General features: G+C 41.2%; 1 protein-coding gene across 1 annotated transcript in view; it reads right to left on the reverse strand.

Annotated features, from left to right (window-relative positions):
- BLTP3A (bridge-like lipid transfer protein family member 3A) overlaps window positions 1–19,947 on the reverse strand; it is a 43,577-nt gene extending 23,630 nt beyond the window's left edge. Inside the window, exon 1 of the mRNA XM_082732404.1 lies at window positions 19,634–19,947. Within this exon, the coding sequence (XP_082588530.1) occupies window positions 19,634–19,677 (44 nt within the window). The 5' untranslated portion in view covers window positions 19,678–19,947. The remainder of the gene's footprint in view (window positions 1–19,633) is intronic.
- Window positions 19,948–20,406: the final 459 nt, after the last annotated feature.

The raw sequence follows: 20,406 nt of genomic DNA on the forward strand, positions 1-20,406 counted from the left end.
GGAAAGAGCAGAGGGTGAGGGAGAGAGAGAATCTCAAGCAGACTCCCCACTGAGTGCAGAGCCTAATGTGGGGCTTGATCTCCTGACCCCAAGACCATGACCTGAGCCAAAATCAAGTCAGATGCTTAACCAACTGAGCCACCCAGGACCCCCTTGTTTTATGTGTACTGAAGCTCTTTTTTTAGGTTCATATACATTAATGATTGTGTCTTTCTGATTAAATGCTCCCTTTCCTATGAAATGTTTATTTCTAGCAGTAAACTTTGTCTTGAAGTCTATTTTGCCTGATGATAATATAGCTACTCCAGCATTCTTCTCTTACTGTTCACGTGGTGTACCTTTCATCATCTTCTCACTTTCAATCTGTGTTTAGCCCTTTTTCATCCAGTCTGACAACCTATGCTGGAATGGTCAATCCATTTACATTTAATGTAATTATTGATACTGGTTAGATTTTGGTTTACCATTCTATTTGCGCCATCCATTTTTCCCCCCTCAGTTCCTCCTTTACTGCCTTCTTTTTAGGTTAACTAATTGTTTTTAGTATCTCATTGTAACTATTTTATGGGCTTTTTGGCTGTATCTCTTTACATGTGTGTCAGAAAGACAGAGAGACAGATTGCTCTATGGAAACAATATGTAAACTTATCACAATCTAGTTAGAACTAACATGGTACTACTTCACATAAGAATATAGCAACCTTTGCAAAATAGTTCATTTATTGCCCTTCACCTTTTGGACTAAATTGTCATATATATTACATCTACAGTAGTCCCCCTTTATCCACAAGGGCTACATCCCAAAACCCCCAGGGGATGCCTGAAATTGCAAATAGAACGGAATTCTATATATACTGGGTTTTTCTTCTATTAATACATAAACATGTATACGTTTATGTATTTACATAACATATATACACACATAATACATACATGACAGTTTAATTTATGATTTAGGTATAGTACGAGATTAGCAATAATAATAAAATAGAACAATTATAAGTATATACTGTAATAAAAATTGTATGAATGTGGTCTCTCTCAAAATATCTTATTTTACTGTACTCACCCTTCTAGGGATGATGTAGAATGATAAAATGCCTGCGGGATGAGTTGAAGTGAGGTGACTGACATAGGTACTATGACACAGCGTCAGGCTACTACTGACCTTCTAATGACATGTCAGGAGGATAATCTGCTTCTGGACTGCAGGTGACCACAGGTTACCAAAATCATGGAAAGCAAAACTATGGATAAGGGGAGAGCTACTGTACATATGTCACAGACCTACAAAATAGTATTAATAAATACTATTAAAGACATAAATCTTGTCTTTTAAAGAAACTGAGAATAAAAAAAATCTAGGTGTCTCTTACACCTAGATTTCCAGTGGTCCTCTCTCTTTCCTATAGATCCCAATTTCCATCTGCCATCATTCCTCTTCAATCTGAAGAACTTTCTTCATTATCTTTTTTTTTAAATTTTTATTTATTTAACAGAGAGTGTTCACAAGTAGGCAGAGGCAGGCAGAGAGAGAGAGAAGCAGACTCCCTGCTGAGCAGAAAGCCTGATGCAGGGCTCCATCCCAGGAGCCTGGGATCATGACCTGAGCCAAAGGCAGAGGCTTTAACCCACTGAGCCACCCAGACATGCCATTATCTCTTATCGTACAACTAGGATTCTCTCAGTTTTCATTTGTCTAAAAATGCCTTTACCTTCCATTTAAAAAAAAATATTTAAGCTGGATATGGAATTCTAGGTTGAGAGCTTCTTTCAGAATTTTAAAGATATCATCCCATTGTCTTCTTGCCTCTGTTGTTATTGATGAGAAGCGCGCCCTTAATTTAGATCACTGTTCTCCTTTGTGTGATAAGTCATTTTCCTCTGGCTTCTCTCAAGTTTTCTCTTTCTCTTTTGTTTTTCAGCAATATGACTGTGATGTACCTGGAACAGTCTTTGTATTTATCCTGCTTAAGGTTGACTGAGCTTCTTAAGATTCTATAAATCTGTTGTTGTTTTTTTTAAAGACTTTATTTATTTGACAGAGAGAGACACAGGGAGAGAAGGAACACAAGCAGGGGGAGTGGGAGAGGTCAGAAGCAGGCTTCCCACCAAACAGGGAGCTGGATGTGGGGCTCAATCCCAGGATGCTGGGATCATGACCTGAGCCGAAGGTAGACGCTTAACGACTGAGCTACCCAGGTGCCCCTATAAATCTGTTTTTCACCAAACTTGGAACTTTCAGCTATTATTTCTTTTTAATAACATCCCTACTGAAATTAATTCACATACCATACACATATTCATTTAAAATATATAATTCAGGGGCACCTGGGTGGCTCAGTGGGTTAAAGCCTCTGCTTTCAGCTCAGGTCATGATCCCAGGGTCCTGGGATAGAGCCCTGCGTCGGGTTCTCTGCTCCGCAGGGAGCCTGCTTCTTCCTCTCTCTCTGCCTGCCTCTCTGCCTACTTGTGATCTCTACCTGTCAAATAAATAAATAAAATCTTAAAAAAAATAGAATAAAATAAAATATACAATTCAACAGTTTTTAGTGTATTCACGGAGTTGTGCAACCATAAGCTTAATCAACTTTAGAACGTTTTCATAGCCCTCTTCCAAAAACTCTTCCAAAAAACCCTGTACCCTTCAGCTATCATCCCCATTTTCCTTATTTCCCCTAACCTGGTAACCATTATTCTATTTTCTGTCTCTATAGATTTGCCTATCCCGGACATTTAATATAAACAGAATTATATAATACGTGGTCTCTAGTGACTAGCTTCTTTCACTTAGCATATTCTCAAGGTTCATCCATGTTATGACAGGAATCAGCACTTCTTTTCCTTTTTATGGTCAAAAATATTCCATTATATGGATACTCCACATTTTGTTTATCCACTCATCAGCTGATGAACATTTGGGTTGTTTCTTATTTGGGGGTATTATGAATATTGTTGCTATGAACATGCAAGAATGAGTTTTTGTGTGGACATAAGCTTTTATTTCTGTTGGGTAGGAATGGAACTGCTGGTAAAATGGTAACTCTAATTTACTTTTTCAGGAACTGCCTGGCTGTTTTCCTTAGTGGCTACACCATGTTACAGCCCTACCAGCTGTGTTTCATTAGAGTTCCAATTGCTCCACATCCTTACCAATATCTGTTATTATCTGTCTTTTTTTATTACAGTCATCCTTATAGCCATTGTAATTCTGATCTGCCTTTCTCTGATGGCTTGATAACATTGAGTATCTTTTCATATGCTTGTGGCCATTTATGCATCTTCTTTAAAGAAATGTCTGGGGCCACTTGGATGCCTCGGTCCATTAAGTGTCTGCCTTTGGCTCAGGTCATGATTCCAGGGTCCTGGGATTGAGCCCTGCATTGGGCTCCATGCTCTGTGGGGGGCCACTTCTCCTTCTGCCACTCCCCTTGAGAAGAGTGCTTTCTCACTCTCTCTGTCAAATAAATAAATAAAATTTTTTGAGAGAAAGAAGAAGGAAGGGAGGGAGAGAGAGAAAAGAAAGGTCTATTCAGATCTTTTGTCCATTTTTAAATTGGGTTGTCTTTATTATTTAGTTGTCAGACATCATTTATTCAAAAAAATTTTTTGAATATTTTATTTATTTATTCAATAGGGAGATAACAAGCAGACAGAGAGTCAGGCAGAGAGAGGAAGAAGCAGGCTCCCCACTGAGCAGAGAGACCGATGTGGGGCTCGATCCCAGGACCCTGAGATCATGACCCAAGCTGAAGGCAGGGGCCCAACCCACTGAGCCACCCAGGCACCCCTCTTCAGATATTTTTATCTTGTTTTAGTTTTCTACTATAGCATAACAAATCACTCCAAACCTAGTGCCATAAAACAGTAAGCATTTTATTAAGTTCACAGATTTTGTGCATTAGAAATTCATTCAGGGGACAAATGGGATAGCTTTATCCTGTTTCATGAATTCTGGGGCCTCATCTGGGACACCATGAACAGCTGGGAGTTGGTATCACCTAGTGGCTTCTTCACTCACATGGTTGATTGCTGGGCTGAAATGTCTCAAAGGCCAGGTTCAGCAAGGACTGTTAATTGGAGCTCTGTGTAGCTGGGATGTTACTTCCAACTTGATTCTATTGGCCAAAAGAACATGTAGAATGGTAGATACTGCTGCAGCCATTTTTGGAAAATACAATCTGCCAGATGTCTTCTGTCTCCTTTACTTCTAGGACTCCAATTACACATATATTAGTATTGTCACACAGTTACTGACACTCTGTTTATGTCTTTTAATCTTTTTTCTCTTTTCTTCAGAGTGGATAATTCCGGCCACTCTATTTTGAAGTTCACCAACCCTTTCTTTAGCCATCTCCAATCTGCTATAAACTAATAAATTTTTCATTTCAAATCAGTTCTAGATTTTACATTTGGTTCTTTTTATAGCTCCCAGGTCTCTGCTGTGATCCTCTATCTGTTTATCTTTTATTACCAAGTTTAATGTCCTTGTTTGATAATTCCAACATCTGAGTCATCTTGGGGTCAATTTCTATTGACTGCTATTCTCAACAATAAGTCACATTTTTCTTCACTGCACATCTAGTCGTTTATTATTGTATAGTAGACATTATTGAAATTCTAAATTCTGTCAATCTTCCTCTGAAGAGTGAATTTTATTCTACTGGGAAATTAACTTGGCTAAATTCATACTCCAAACTGCCTCCCGGACAAGGGGCAGCAACTAAACCTCTGTTCAGGGGCGCCTGGGTGGCTCAGTGGGTTAAAGCCTCTGCTTTCGGCTCAGGTCATGATCCCAGGGTCCTGGGATCGAGCCCCGCATCGGGCTGTCTGCTCTGCGGAGAGCCTGCTTCCTCCTCTCTCTCTCTGCCTGCCTCTCTGCCTACTTGTGATCTCTGTCTGTCAAATAAATAAATAAAATCTTTAAAAAAAAAAAAAAAGCCTCTGTTCAATTTATTCAGCTTTCCAACTACTGCCTTTTCTAGGCTCCATTAAGTCTTTCCCCATGCATGTCAAGGATTTGGACAGAATTTAAAAGCAGATTTTAGGGCTCCCTCTTCTGTTGTTCCCTCCTTTCTGATATTTCTCTCCTCATTCTCCAGTCCCTCTTACAGTCCTGAATTCCATCCTCCAACTCACCAAACTAGTAAAACTGTAGACATTTGCTTGAGTTCTAGCCACCACCCACCATGCAAACTTGGGGTATCCTCAGGCAAAAGAATTGTGTAAGTGAGAATCAAGCCTGGTACAGTTCCCATCTTTCAAATTTCCTATCGATTTCTGCCAGACTCTCCAATGTCTTCAAGTAGTTATTTTTTTATATACTGTCCAGAGTTCATAACTTTTATCCTGGAAAGGGCTAGGTCAATATAAGATACTCCTATATTATTAGAAGTAGAATCCTTTTCTACTAGATCTCATTGGTATTGTATCGTCTCCAAGAGGGAACCATGATGTGAGTTACCAAAAACACATATGACCAGATGTACACAAATGTACTCCCTCAGTATGATAGCTGGCTCAGTATGATAGATGGTAATAGATAAATCATCCTCTTGGTCTGCGAGTGAAGTGCTCATCATAAAAAATTGCAACAGGGGCACCTAGGTGGCTCAGTTGGTTAAGCATCTGCCTTTGGCTCAGGTCATGATCCCAGGGTTCTGGGATTAAGCCTGGCATCAGGCTCCCTCCTCAGCAGGGCGTCAGCTTCTCCCTCTCCTTGCTCTTGTTCTCTCACTTGCTCATTCTCTCTGTCTCAAATAAATAATCTTTTAAAAAATTGAAAAAATTGAAACAATATAAAAAAGTATAAAGAAAAAAATAGGTATAAAGGAAAAAATGAGTTTCCACTTCATAGAATAAAATAGAATTATTTTATATATATTTTTCTAAAACTTGCTTTTATTTTCAATGAACAATGTATCTTGGGCATTTTACACTGTCAAATTTTTAAGTACTTTTTAATAGTTGGGGAGTTATCTACAAGCAACATCTCTGTATGGAAAATTAGAATTTATTTAATAGAGTCTCTACAGATTGCTCTTTTATACTAATTTCATTAAAAGGCTTATAGGTTTTTCTTACTTGATACCTTCTATAGGATGACCTCATAAAAGTGGAATTGTACATTTTTACATTTTGACAGATTTGCCAAATTTTCCTCTACAAACATGATACTGATTCACACTCTCTGTAATTGTAACCAATCATACACATTTCCCCACACCCATAGTAGCAGTGTAGTCAATGACTTGAAGCACTCACTTTTACTTTACCTTCCCATCCCAGTAGGAGGCCAGTTGATATTCTGGAGACTGTGGAGAGCTTTCTTAATGTTAAACAGTAGCCCTGATGAACATTCTAATTCCCTTCCTAAGCCCAGAGCCTTATTAAAACCCAGACTGTTTAGCTGAAGCCCTAATACCTTGTCTGATTTCAGCCAGTCCTTTTTTTCTTCTTCTTCTTCTTCTAAGATTTACTTCTTCAAAGTAATCTCTGAACCCAACATGGGGCTTTAATTTAACAACCCCAAGATCAAGAGTCACATGCCACACCAACTGAGCCAGCCAGGTGCCCCAAGCCAGTCTTCTTCTAGAACTGAATACTTGCAATCTGATCCACTAGTAAGGGTCTAGGCATGTAAGGCATGTTACATATGGGCTCCTCATCTAATTGACTGTTAACACATTTGAGTACCACTTGAAATTATGGCTGTAACTTCTTTTCCAAAGTCCTTTCCACATACCTTTTCCCTGGACATCCTAGAATTAGGACGAAGATAGTGGGGGCTCCTTACCAACTGTAACTCAGAAACAGCTGCCCCCTTCCCTCTCAATTCTTTAGCTATTCAGTTCCCACACTGACTGGGTCCCAGATTCTCTCCCCTGAATCAGGCCTAAAGATACTACACGTCATGTCCAAAGTCTTGGCAAATCTCACTTTGTTAGAAACATTCCTTGTCATCCTAATATATTCCCTTTAATTTCCTTTGTATTTCCAGGTCTTGACAATTCCCAAAACACATCAACAGTAGAATTAATGAAAACTGAGTATTACAGTTCTAATTTTAAGACTTACACCTGGGCTCTTGGATTCATCAAAGTGAAACTGCAGCTGCTAATGCTCAGAATAGGCACTGCTGGTCATTCACTACTGAATGTGAACAGATATTTCTTCATGGCATAGCCTCGAACAATTATTTAAAGAAGTATGGCATATAAATTATCTGAGCTTTGAAAATTGCTCAAGAAGGAATTCATACGCGAGGCTGTCCTTAATTTTTGAGCAGAACTGGCCCTAACGTTTGCTTATTTTAAGAGGCAGAGACGGCTCTGGGCACCTGGGTGTCAGAGTTGGTTAAGCATTCGACTCTCGATTTTGGCTCAGGTCTTGATCTCAGGGTCCTGACTTCAAGCCCCGCATTGAGCTCCACACTGGGCATGGGGCCTATGTAAAAAGGGTGGGGGGGTGCCGAGACTGTTCAAAATGAGTCATGTTTCACGTCTGCTGGTGAAAGAAAAGCTTTAGCAATTGAGTAAGAATGCTCATTAATGTTTACTACTTTGAGTAGTTTCCAGACGGAGATCATTTAATGAACAAACACCTAAGACAGTAGCACAATGACTGACTGAAGTAAATAGGTTCAAACTGTATAAGTAGCTGTGGAGGAAACAAAGAAGAGCTTAAAATAAAAACGAAGGTCTCTAACTCTAAGGAGGGCTATGTACTCCTCAAGAGTTAGAACTGTTTCACTTAGTGTCTGGCGCAAAGTCTAGCGTAAGAATGCTCAGTTAATGTTTACTGACAATAATACAAAGCAATAAAATGGTAACTGTGACATAGATGGAATGAACTAAAGGGTATATCCAACAATCCAGCCACATTCTTCCACACACTGTAAACCAACTATAATACTCTAATGAACCAGACATGTTAAACCAGATTTAAGAGTGTCGTATATAAACACGGAAATAAATTTATCTGTGACGCCGAGAAAAAAGGCACACCCTTCCCATTAGAGACAATAAAAAGTGCCAGGTTTTTAAGAAGAAGAGAGAGATTAGTATATTCTAAAAGCCCTTTCTAGGGGTGCCTGGGTGGCTCAGTGGGTTAAAGCCTCTGCCTTCGGCTCAGGTCATGATCCTAGCGTCCTGGGATCGAGCCCCACATCGGGCTCTCTGCTCAGCAGGGAGCCTGCTTCCTCCTCCCTCTCTCTCTGCCTGCCTCTCTGTCTACTTGTGATCTCTGTGAAATAAAATAAATAAAATCTTTTAAAAAATTAATTAAAAAATAAAAAAAAATAAAAGCCCTTTCTAGAAGATTTAAAATTTTTTTTAAAAATCAGGAAAAATGAAAAAGGAGGATGATATTTCTCTGAGAACAAAAATTATTTTTAAAATAATAGCTAACATTTAATGATTGCTTACTTATTCCAGACACTATCCTAATATTCCAGACAATGTCCTAAACTGCACTTTGTTATGCATTTTAATTAATTTATTTCTCTCAATATCCCCATGATATAAATGAAAACTATTATCTCTATTCTATAGTAGAGAACTGAAGCATAGAAAGGTCAAATAACTTGCCCAAGATCATAACAAGCTAAGATTCAAAATCAAGCAGTATGGCTCAAGAACTTGCAGCCTTAACTATACTATACCATCTCTCTGACTTCTTCCCCCCATCTCTCTCACTTTTAACAAAATCAAAAGAGTTACAGAGGTTTGGAGTTTCAATTGCCTTAGACCCAGATCAATGGCCACAGAAAACAAGCTGAGCCCTATCTAGATGCCTGGACATAGTACACAGGCATCTATGATCCAGCCTCTATCTTTTCAATATTGTCTCTTGCCACGTCCCACCCTCAAACCCTACATTCCAGTGACACAGAACCATATGCAGTCTCTTAAAGGTCTCCTTCTGTTTCTCAACTCAGTACCATTACTCATGCAGATCCCTCTGCCCGTGACTATCTGTGGCCCCCAGACTCCACAGATACTTCTTAATGCCTTACTGGGCTTACTGTTTACAGGTCTGTTTATTGCTGTAGGCAGCTGAGTCCCTGAAAGGGAATCTTGTCTCATTTGTTTTCGAGTTGCTAGTACTCAGCATACAATTCAGGTGGTCAGTAATAAGTTTCCTGATAGAATCAATGAATAAATGGTCTCAAAAACAGAGTACACAAAGGCAGCCCAGGGTATAGGGCTATCTGAGGGGAAGGCTAGACTCCTATCTGAGAATGGCTGACATACCACCTGCAGCTGACCATCCAACTATCTTGTAGCACATCTTCCTCAGAGAGACTGAGGACCCTCTCCTGTGGGTTCAGAGGACTAAGGAGCCACAGCCAACTTCACCTGAAAGGAAGGGAGACGGTGAGGACTCTGCTGAGGTTCAGGAAAAGGATATCTTAGAAGACACTGCCAGACCTCTAATTTCACATCAGCCTCTGTTAAGACATTTTCTCAAGTGAAATGTATTCCTGAACTGCAGTTCCTACTTTCACTAAGTTAAAAAAACAAAAACCAAAACAACAACAACAAAAACCCCACAGATTTCAAGAAAAGAAAGAAGGAAACAAAAAAGAAAATGAAAGATTTTTCTTAGGAATGGGAAGTGGATGTTTTCAGCTCTGCCTGAGAAAGCACTAGACCAGAGGGCTGGAGACACTCAGCTTGAACGAATTTAGCCAATCCTTATCTGGATTTTCTATATATCGGAATTCTCCAACTTTCAGAAGACTCATACATGCCACAAATGGCTGCCCAATCTCCTGCCCCACCCCAACTGCCAAAGAAGCAATTTTTGGAAAATCAAAAACAAACTGGGAATTTCCAGAGTATTTGCAGTACCAAATGCTATGAAATTAAGAGTAACTTAGGGGAGCTGACCCTGTGGGACATATTCTGAATTAGAACTGGTTTAATTAGAGTAGGATTCCTTCAAAAATACATTCTCTACATTCCCTTCCTGACTTAGCTGAAATTATATATCCTAAAGAAATGGGAATTGGTAGCAAAAGCAAGAGGAGCAGGGCTGCAGGTAGAATTGGGGCAACAGGGTGCATGAGGAGGACCTTAGGAGATGGGAAAGACATCAAGGGAAGAAAGAGTGTATTAAGAGCAAACTTCAGCTGATTTAGAATTTAGTCTAAGTCAGTGATTCTCAACACTAACAGACTCAATTCCACGAGTGGCACTGCCAAGAGTGACAACATTTTCTAAAATATTGACAAACATTTGATAAAGTTCAAAACAATCCTCCCCCCATGGCAGTTGCAGTCTAGAACACTCCCTATAGTTTAAAGTTTACAATATTTTGTGTCTATTACAACAGAATTAGGTTCTAGGTTTACATAATTTAAATGGGTAATTAACCCATGCATCTACAAATATTCAAAATTCAAAAAGGACAAAGAACAATGCTTCTTTATGTGAGATTATTGTGCAAACTGGATGATATCAGCATCTCTAGCCCGCTAACTAAACGCTGGCCACATCCCTTAATCACAACCACACAAAGTTCTGCTGAGATACAATGATCTCAATGATCTAAAAGATCTTACTCCAAGAAATGGGAGAGAAAAAACTTAACCTTCTTCTCTATCTCCACTCCTCCTTCAAATGGTTCCCTAACAACCAAGACCCTGGTGGGCTAACTTAGAAAACTACTTGACATTTAACACACTATTTCTACTGAAATACATACTCCAAACCCCAAACTTAGAAATAAAATTGGAGAACATACCACTTTCATAAGTCAGAGACTTAAATACACTGATTTCTCACCATCGATGTTCTAATTTTTTTTTTAAATGATAAGCTGACATCCAAGCTACATACGACCAATGCACTATAAGGACTAAGTATACATGTAAAATTATCACTGCTGTGGGCAAATAAAAAAATGTCAATCCAACAAGTATTTTATAGTACATCTAGTCCTTATTTTTATGGCAAGAAGGTAAAAACAACATACCCTTTACCTAAGTTCTAATGTGTATTACTTTACACTTAAGTTTTCCCCTTTACTATAAATACTGATTGATTATACTGCTTTAAATACTGGAAAATATTTAGTATCTATAATCAGCATCAGCAGCAAATACTTGCCTCATGACACAAAAATAAAAGTTCCCTTAACAATACTGGGTGAATTGGGTTTCCTTGTCCTTCTGCTCCCCCGACTACTATTCCCATTACCCACATCTAAGGCTCCTTGAATTCCAGCCATGCACTCCCACTCCACACACCTCCTGCACCACTCAAAGCACCCTCAAACTCCCTGGTTTTCAAAGCAGCCAAGGGACCACAGTCGCTGCCATCATGGAGGGTGTAGATAATTGAGTTGTGATGAAAAGAATCTTTTTGGGGGCACCTGGGTGCCTTAGTTAAGCATCTCCCCTTGTCTCAGGTCATGATCCCAGGGTCCTGGGATGAAGCCCCCTCATCCCCAAAGATGAGCCCCCTGCTCAGCAGGGAGCCTGTTTCTCCCTTTCCCCTTCCCCCCAACTCATGTTCTCTCTTCCTTGCTCTGCTCTCTCTCTCAAATATATAAATAATCTAAAAAACAAAACATTTTTTCTTTCAATGATTAAAGCCATACTTATAGGTGAAGACAACTAAATGACCGCTGATTTTTTTTTCACTCTAAGAATACAGTATATGATTATGCTATGTTCTTAGGTTATGTATAAGTACATCCACAAAGGACCCAACCTCGTGTATATATTTCAGTTATTTCACCTATGCTGAGGTCAAAGTTTCCTCTGTAGTATGCCTTGATATTAAAAAAAAAAAAAAAAAAAAAAGATAAACAGAAATAGCCCTTGTTCCTTCACTCTTTAAGCATTGATACAAAGAACATCCATCTCCACCTCTTTGTATTACAAGGTTAAACGTAATTTCTAAATACTCAAAGGTCTACTGGGCGCCTGGGTGTCCCAGGCGTTAAGCCTCTGCCTTTGGCTCAGGTCATGATCCCGGCATCCTGGGATCAAGCCCTGCATCAGGCTCCCTGCTCAGTGAAGAGCTGCTTCACCCTCTCCCACTCCCCCTGCTTGGGTTTCCTCTTTTGCTGTGTGTCTCTCTGTCAAATAAACAAACAAACAAAAAAATCTTTCAAACAAACAAACAAACAAATAAATAAATGTTCAAAGGTCTAATTTTTTAGATATGTTAGGCACAATCTTAAAGATGTTGAAAAGTATTATCTTCAGAAACTAAAAGCAATCTCTCTTGAGTAACTTAAACAAATACTAGATAAATAATAATAGTCACTGTTTACTAAATACTTTTTCAGGACCACTTTTATAAATCATTTTTAATCCTCAAAACCACATTGTCCATTACTATCCCCCATTTTACAGATGAGTAAACTGAAACTTCAAGAAGCTAAAAGACTTGCTGAATACATAGCTTGTAAGTGGCAGAGTCAAAATGCACAGCCACCTTTTGGAATCCAAAGTCCTGGTTCTTTCTGCTACATTGACGTGCCTCTCAATCAGTTTTTCAAAGCAGGTAATTTCATTGTGAGCCATACATTAAGCTGCTGTGTGTCAGATACAGTACAACAGTACTGCTTTAAATTTTTATTGCTTTTAAATGCTACTTTTTAAGGGGCGCCTGGGTGGCTCAGTGGGTTAAGCCGCTGCCTTCAGCTTGGGTCATGATCTCAGGGTCCTGGGATCGAGTCCCGCATCGGGCTCTGTGCTCAGCAGGGATCCTGCTTCCTCCTCTCTCTCTCTGCCTACTTGTGATCTCTCTCTGTCAAATAAATAAATAAAATCTTAAAAAAATAAAATAAAATAAATGCTACTTTTTAAAACACAAGACAATGTTTTACAAAAGACCTTGGAAAGCTATAAAGACTATAATACAAAAGCTATGAAATTCAAATTTTAGTGCCTTTAGTAAAGATGAAATGGTATATAAATGGGGTGCCCAGCTTACAGAACAGAATGAAACTATTATCCAGGGTAGTCTGAAGATCAAATATTTAACAAAAACCCAAATGCCTGAAGAACAGTACCCCCTTTCTCTTAATGCACATGATTGCTATTCTGACAGGGAACTAAGCCTCAGATCCATCCCAAGTAAGAAATGTTAAGTGTTAGGGGTGCCTGTGTGGCACAGTCAGTAAAGCAGTTAAGCACCCAACTCTTGGTTTTGCCTCAGGTCATGATGTCATGGGCTGCAATCTCATAGATTGTGAGATCAAGCCCCGCATCCAGCACCAAGCTAGTGTTGCATACCTGCTTGAGTTTCTCTCCCCCTCTGCTCTCCCCTACCCCCGTACACGTTTTCTCTCTCTTTCTCTCTCTTTCTGAAATAAGTCTTAAAAAAAAAAAAAGTATGCTATGGGTTAGCAGTCATAAATTATCCTAATTATTTTTACTGAACCTAATTTGAACAGTGCTCCAAAAAGATGTTTTCAATGTTCTGACATTTGCTTGTGGCTAAAATTTACAAATAGATCAGAACTTGAAAACTAAACACAGGCAAAAATAAAGTGGCCATCTGGTTTACCTCAGATGAAGTAAAAAAAATTTTAAAAACACATCCATCAGAATGGCTAAAATGAAAGAGATGAAAAATACCAAGTGTTGGCAAGGATGTAAAGCAACCAGAACTCTCAAACACTTCCAATGGCAGTGCAAGTTGGTATAAACATTTTGGGAAACTGTTTAATATTATCTATTACAATTTTTTTAAGAATTTATTTATTTATTTGACAGAGAGAGATCACAAGTAGGCAGAGAGGCAGGCAGAGAGAGAGAGAGGAGGAAGCAGGCTCTCCGCTGAGCAGAGAGCCCAATGCCGGACTCGATCCCAGGACTCCGGGATCATGACCTGAGCCGAAGGCAGTGGCTTAACCCACTGAGCCACCCAGGCGCCCCTATTACAATTTAAAATGTTCATATCCTACAACCCAGAAATCCCACTCCTATGCATATCCCCGAGAGATACGTGGACACTTGTTCACCAGAGGACATATACTAGAATGTTCTAGCTGCACTATTCATCATGGCCCTATACTGGGAAACTAACCAAATGTCCATTGATAGTAAAGTATATAAATAAATTGAAGTATAGTCGCATAATAGAATACCATACAGCAATGAAAATGCAGAATCTACAACTTGATGCAACAACAGGGTTTAATCTCACAAAAACTGGGGTGCCTGGGTGGCTCAGTGGTTTGAGCCTCTGCCTTTGGCTCAGGTCATGATCTCAGGGTTCTGGGATCAAGCCCCACATCAGGCTCTCTGCTCAGCAGGGAGCCTGCTTCCCCCTCTCACCTGCTCTCTGCCTACTTGTGATCTCTCTCTCTTTCTCTCTCTGTCAAATTAAAAAAAAAAAAAAAAAGTTTCATTTAAAAAAAGTTAATCTCACAAAAATGTTGAGTTAAGAAGACAGACACAGAAGCATACATATGATATGATTCCGCTTATATAAAGAACAAAAAGAGGGAGACAAACAATTAGAGACTCTTAATCTTAAACAAACTGAGGGTTGCTGGAGAGGAGGTAGTGGGGGGATGGGGTGGCTGGGAGATGGACATTGGGGAGGGTATGTGCTATGGTGAGTGCTGTGTATTGTGTAAGACTGATGAATCACAGATCTGTACCCCTGAAACAAGTAACATTATATGAAAATAAATAAAATAGAATAAAATAAAACAAAAACAGACAAAACTAATCTGTGTTGTTAGAAATCAGGATAGTGGTTTACCCCTTGGTAGAGACAATGACAGAAGACAACACAAGGAGGGTGCTAGCAATACTTTTCTTCATATGGATGATGGTGACAAGAGTATATTTAATTTGAAATTAATTCAGTAGATGAGAAGTGTACAACAGCCCAGTAGTAAAGAGAATCAGAGAACCTACCTTTGAATCTCAGTTCCATCAACTACTACATGATTTTTTGCACAAGTTGCTTAACCTCTCTGGGCGTCATTTCTCCAACTATAAAGTAGGCCTAATAATACCTCATAAGGTTAGCCTGAGAATTACATCATTATAAGACTTGTAAAGTGCTTATTTACACAGTTGGTTATTATTAAGTATTTGCTGAGTTAAAAAAAATGCTTTATTCCACAAAAAAAAAAAAATGTGGAAAGGAAACAAAGACATGTATGATTTGACCATTACTGGAAAATGAACAAAATAATTATTTAGGAAATAAAGGTGCTAATAAGCAAAGTCTAGTATAAAGGAAAACCTGGAAGTTGAGACTACTTCTACAAACCTTCACCTACACAGACCCTGGGCCAGAAGTGGACCTCTCTCAGCCTGCAGCTCCCCACTGTCCCCTGGGGGCTGACCAGGATGATCTCTTCAGAAAAATGAGTAATAATGAGGGGAGGCACTGATCAGGAACTAAGAGGGCTGAGTTCACAGTAGGCTCTCTTATTCTCCAAGGGGACTATGAAATCTTGTATGCTTCTGCATTTCACCTAGTACTTACGTTTTTCAAAATCTATCATGTCTATCAGCTGTGCCTCTGTCCCTCAGAATCATTTCCTATAGCTATTTAGAGTAAATAATTAAGACTTCTGGTAGGCCAGAGGGAGAAGCAGGCTCCCCACTGAGCATGGAGCCCAGTCTGAGACTCCATCCTAGGACCCTGGGATCATGATTCAAGGTGATGGCAGATGCTTAACCGACTGAACCACCCAGGCATCCCAAGGCTTCTGGAAGGGTTCTAAAAGAACGAGTCAGGGGGCGCCTGGGTGGCTCAGTCAACCGGGCATCTGCCTTCAGCTCAAGTCATTATCCTGAGTCCTGGAATCCCTGCATGGGGCTCCCTGCTCCTCAGGGAGCCTACTTCTCCCTCTCCCTCTGCCTGCCGCTCCCCCTGCTTGTGCTCTGTCAAATGAATGCATAAAATATTTTTAAAAAATAATTAAGATAAAAGCCAGTCAGGTGGGTTACTGCATCCATACCAGGGTAGTATCCCTAACTTCAATGATCATATAGTTACTCTTTACATAACTACCTACTTACATAGCTACCTACTTACATGCTAGTCATTATAATACTTTATCCCCAATCCTCAAAAAATTCTGCTATTACATGGTATTCTTCCTTATTCTCACCTTTTACAGATAACAGAACCAGCTCAAAAAGGCTGACCTGTTCATTAAGTGACAGAGCTGGAAGGTGAATCAGGCTTCTCTGGCTCCAGAGTCCATGCTCTTTTCCCTGAGCCATAGTCCCTTGACTTACATTGCAATCAATCATATTTCTTCTTATGAAAGGTCATTAACTAAGGTGAGCTAAAACAAGAATAATCTAATGTAGTAAAAAAATCAATTCTGGGGCGCCTGGGTGGCTCAGTGGGTTAAAGCCTCTGCCTTCGGCTCAGGTCATGATCCCAGGGTCCTGGGATCGAGCCCCGCATGGGGCTCTCTGCTCAGCAGGGAGCCTGCTTCCTCCTCTCTCTGCCTGCATCCCTGCCTACTTGTAATCTCTGTCAAATAAAATAAAATCTTAAAAAAAATCAATTCTGGATTTCTTTTTAAATGATTACTTTTGTTTCTAAGTAAAGGTCTTCTCCTGGGCCTATTTAAATGAATACTGGGCATTGAAGTTATGTGTACTACACAGCAGTCATCCAAACCATATAAAGCCCTTAAAAAATGTTTACATTTCGGGGCGCCTGGGTGGCTCAGTGGGTTAAGCCGCTGCCTTCGGCTCAGGTCATGATCTCAGGGTCCTGGGATCGAGTCCCGCATCGGGCTTTCTGCTCAGCAGGGAGCCTGCTTCCTCCTCTCTCTCTTTGCCTGCCTCTCTGCCTACTTGTGATCTCTCTCTGTCAAATAAATAAATAAAATATTAAAAAAAAAAAAAAGATTTAAAAAAAAAAAAAAAAAAAAAAATGTTTACATTTCTTCCCTGCTGAACCCCCAGTGCCCAGATCAGGGCCTGGCCTGGAGCAGGGACTTAACAGAAATATCCTGAAGACCACCTCCCTCAAATCTTATTTACCAAAATACTAATAAAGAAGATGCATTCCAACAAAACACTATTAATATCCAGAACTTCACATCCAAAATTAAACATAAGAGTCACTGGGCTATCCTTCCTGCTGTTAAGACACTCTCCTCCAGGTCAAGTGGCACTGTCATCATAAACAAATCATTATTAAACACCTATAAATGTTTGTTTAACATAGTAACTCAGTATACCTTCTCTTCTCCTTCCCCATGAGATTTGGTAACCCACAGAAACTGTAATTCCCCTCCAGGCAGGCCAGCTTTTGTAAGTATCACAGAGACAATACAGAGATACAAATGTCATACTTGATTAGGCCACTTTTCCAGGATAAACAAACAGAAAGGCACAAGGAGTGTGACCTGTCCCTCAACCAGATCCAAGCCCTACCATCTTTTCCTGGAACCCTGATAATGCAGCCCCAAATAACCTTTTCTTCCTCTTCCTCCTCAGTTAACCACATAACACTGAGGAAACCAGAAATTTCTCCCAATGTCTGTCATGCCTATTCCTACTTCATCTGAAAGAGATACTCTGTTCACTAAGGATCCACTGAATATGTCAGCATACATTATTAAAATTTTTCTTAAAAACTCTAAACTCATTGAGAGTGCACAGAACATATGTGCATTAAAGGAAAAAACACCAGAATTAGAAAGCTGGGTTCTAGGGGCTCCTGGCGGGTTCAGTCAGTGGAACAGTGACTCTTGATCTCAGGGCTGTGAGTTTAATCCCTGGGCTGGTTATAGAGATTACTAAAAAATAATAAAATCTTAAAAAAAGAAAGAAAGCTGGGTTCTATTCCACCACATTACCTTTCACTGCAACTTGGGAAAGTTGTTTGTCCTCTATAGGCTTTAGTTTCCTCAGACATAAAATTAAAGACTGGAACTAGTCAGGGGTTATTCACCTAATTCCAGGATGACTTGCAGGATTCAGCATGTGCTTTTGGGCTTTATAACTCTCCCCCAGAATTCACATTTTTAAAAAACCTGTTTGCATATGCAGATTTTTCTGAAGAAGTCTATGGCTTATATCAAATTGTCACACAAGTCATGTCCCAAAAAATACTATAGCTCATGGGTTGTTTCCCCACCCCCAAGATATTTATTTATTTGACAGAGAGAAACAATGAGAGAGGGAACACACGCAGGGGTAGTGGGAGAGGGAGCTGCAGGTTTCCCACGGAGCAGGGAGCTAGATGCAGGGCTTGATGCTGGGCTTGATCCCAGGACTCTGGGATCATGACCTGAGCCAAAGACAGACACTTAACTTGCTGAGCCACCCAGACACCCCTATAGCTCATGTTTTACTACGTGCTAGGCACTGTGCTGTCTTTACATATATTTAACCCTCAAAATAACCGTCTGAGGGGTGCCTGGGTGGCTCAGCCAGTTAAGTGTCTGCCTTTGGCTCAGGTCATGATCTCAGGGTCCTGGGATAGACCCCTGGGTGGGGCTCCCTGCTCAGGGTGATAGTCTGCTTCTCCCTCTCCCACTGGCCCTCCCCGCCACTCATGCTCTGTCTCTCAAATAAATAAATAAAATCTTAAAAAACAACAACAGCAACAAAAACCCTTTGAGTTAGAGTACTATTATTATCCTCATTTTACAGTTGAAGAAAGTAAACCAGAAAGAGTTGGGCTCTTTTAAACACAATCCTGTATCAGGTTAGATCATCTCTAAATCCTAAAATTCTCTGCTTCTGTTTATTGAAATTAAGTTTTCCTTTAAATTTTCTATACCATTTCACAATCATTAGTCCTACTTTTAAATCTTTATACAGAACAACCAAACTCGTGCAACACCCAGAAGAATGCTATCTGAAAAAAGAATTTATTAGGAAGTTAATCCTAGTAAAGGGTCCAAAGGTACCTTCCAGTTCTAACCTCCAATCTGCTTTTACTATTATAACATGGTTATTAACCAACAAATGTATCTCAATCTAAATATTAATTAAAGTCTAAAATCAAAGTAAGAGTAAACAAGCCAGAGTCTCAGTCAGAAAAGGCGATTCAGTGGCAGCAGAAGGGTCTCACATACCACTCATCCAGGCAACGGAAGACCAGTAAGATACAGCAGTGCAAGGGCCCTGTGTCGTCCCCCCCCCCCCCCGTTGACTGACTCCGCCCCCTACTCCTACCTCGTTGGAAAACCACTAGCGTGTACAAGGCTAGAACCACTCTCCCCTTGACATACAAAGGCTGGCTAAAAGTATTAAGACATTCCCAACACCTGTCTGGAATAAGGAGTGAAAACTAAGTGGGGGGAGACAGAGGAAGCGTGCAAGCGACGAAGAGGTGACCTGCTTGGCGGTGTGGGACTTGAGTAGGAACTGAGCCTTGGGGCAGTGGGCCAGGAGATCCTTGAGGGTCGGGAGGCTTAAGGAGGCTGCGAGGGTCGAGAGGAAAGCCCGGGGCACTCCAGCAAGGGCAGAAGCACCCTGCTCCGGAGGGCACAGGAAGAGGGAAGAACAGAGTGGTGACCTGCTCGAGTTGAGGCGAGGGCCGCCAAGGAGTCCCAACTCGGGCGAAGGATGGGGAGAGCGGCCCAAAGGAGGGCGTACGGAGGAGGGACGAAGAGGGTTAGGAAGGGCCCCGGGACGGCTGGGGGACGGCGCTGGCGCTCTCACCGGGACAGGTGCTTCAGGATCTGCTTCTTAATGATCCCAGCCATGCCGGAGCCACGGCCCGCGTGGAAGGCAGGCGAGCAGCTCTGGCCTCCTCAGTCGTGAAGAGGCGGCCCCTCACCTCGCCGCGGCTCGGGGACCGGATGCCGCCGCCGCCGCCGCCACCACCACCGCCGCCGCCGCCATGGCGCTCTCGTGCCCCTGCCCCGGCGCCGGGAGCTCCGCCACGATCCCACCCACCCGCGCGGCGCCGCGGCAGCTAGCCCGGAGCGACGCGGAGATCGCGCGCCGCCAGCCGCCTGCCGCCCGCCGCCCGAGGCGCGCGCAGGGAGAAGGCCGCGCGTGACGAGGGGCGGGGCGGGGCAGACGCGCGCACGCGCGGAGGGTCGGCTCCGGGCTCTGTCCCACGGTTCTGCGGTCTGCCTCTCTGCACAGGGAAATCAAAAAGGCTTTCCCTCCGAAATGTATGAGGTTCCCGCAGTCGTTTTGAACTATAGGAGAAAGGCAGCAATATTTGTAAATTTTTGCAGTAATTCGGTAGATAACTGCGCAATGCCTCTTCCATTTCTCATTCATTTCCCTCACACGTTCACTCATTGTTGAGCACCAACTAACTCTACTCCAGAAATCTGGCTGAGGAGTGCCAAGAGGTTTCAAGAACCTCACGGGCCCTTAGAACGACCTCGGTCTGCTGCTTTTTGCTAAAAAATTGAGAAGGGAGCACCTCGTCATCATCTCTCTGCCATTCTTACCCAGCTAACCAGTAGGCAAATGTT

The sequence above is a fragment of the Mustela nivalis genome, assembly GCF_964662115.1.
Source record: "Mustela nivalis genome assembly, chromosome: 5".
Taxonomy (NCBI): domain Eukaryota; kingdom Metazoa; phylum Chordata; class Mammalia; order Carnivora; family Mustelidae; genus Mustela; species Mustela nivalis.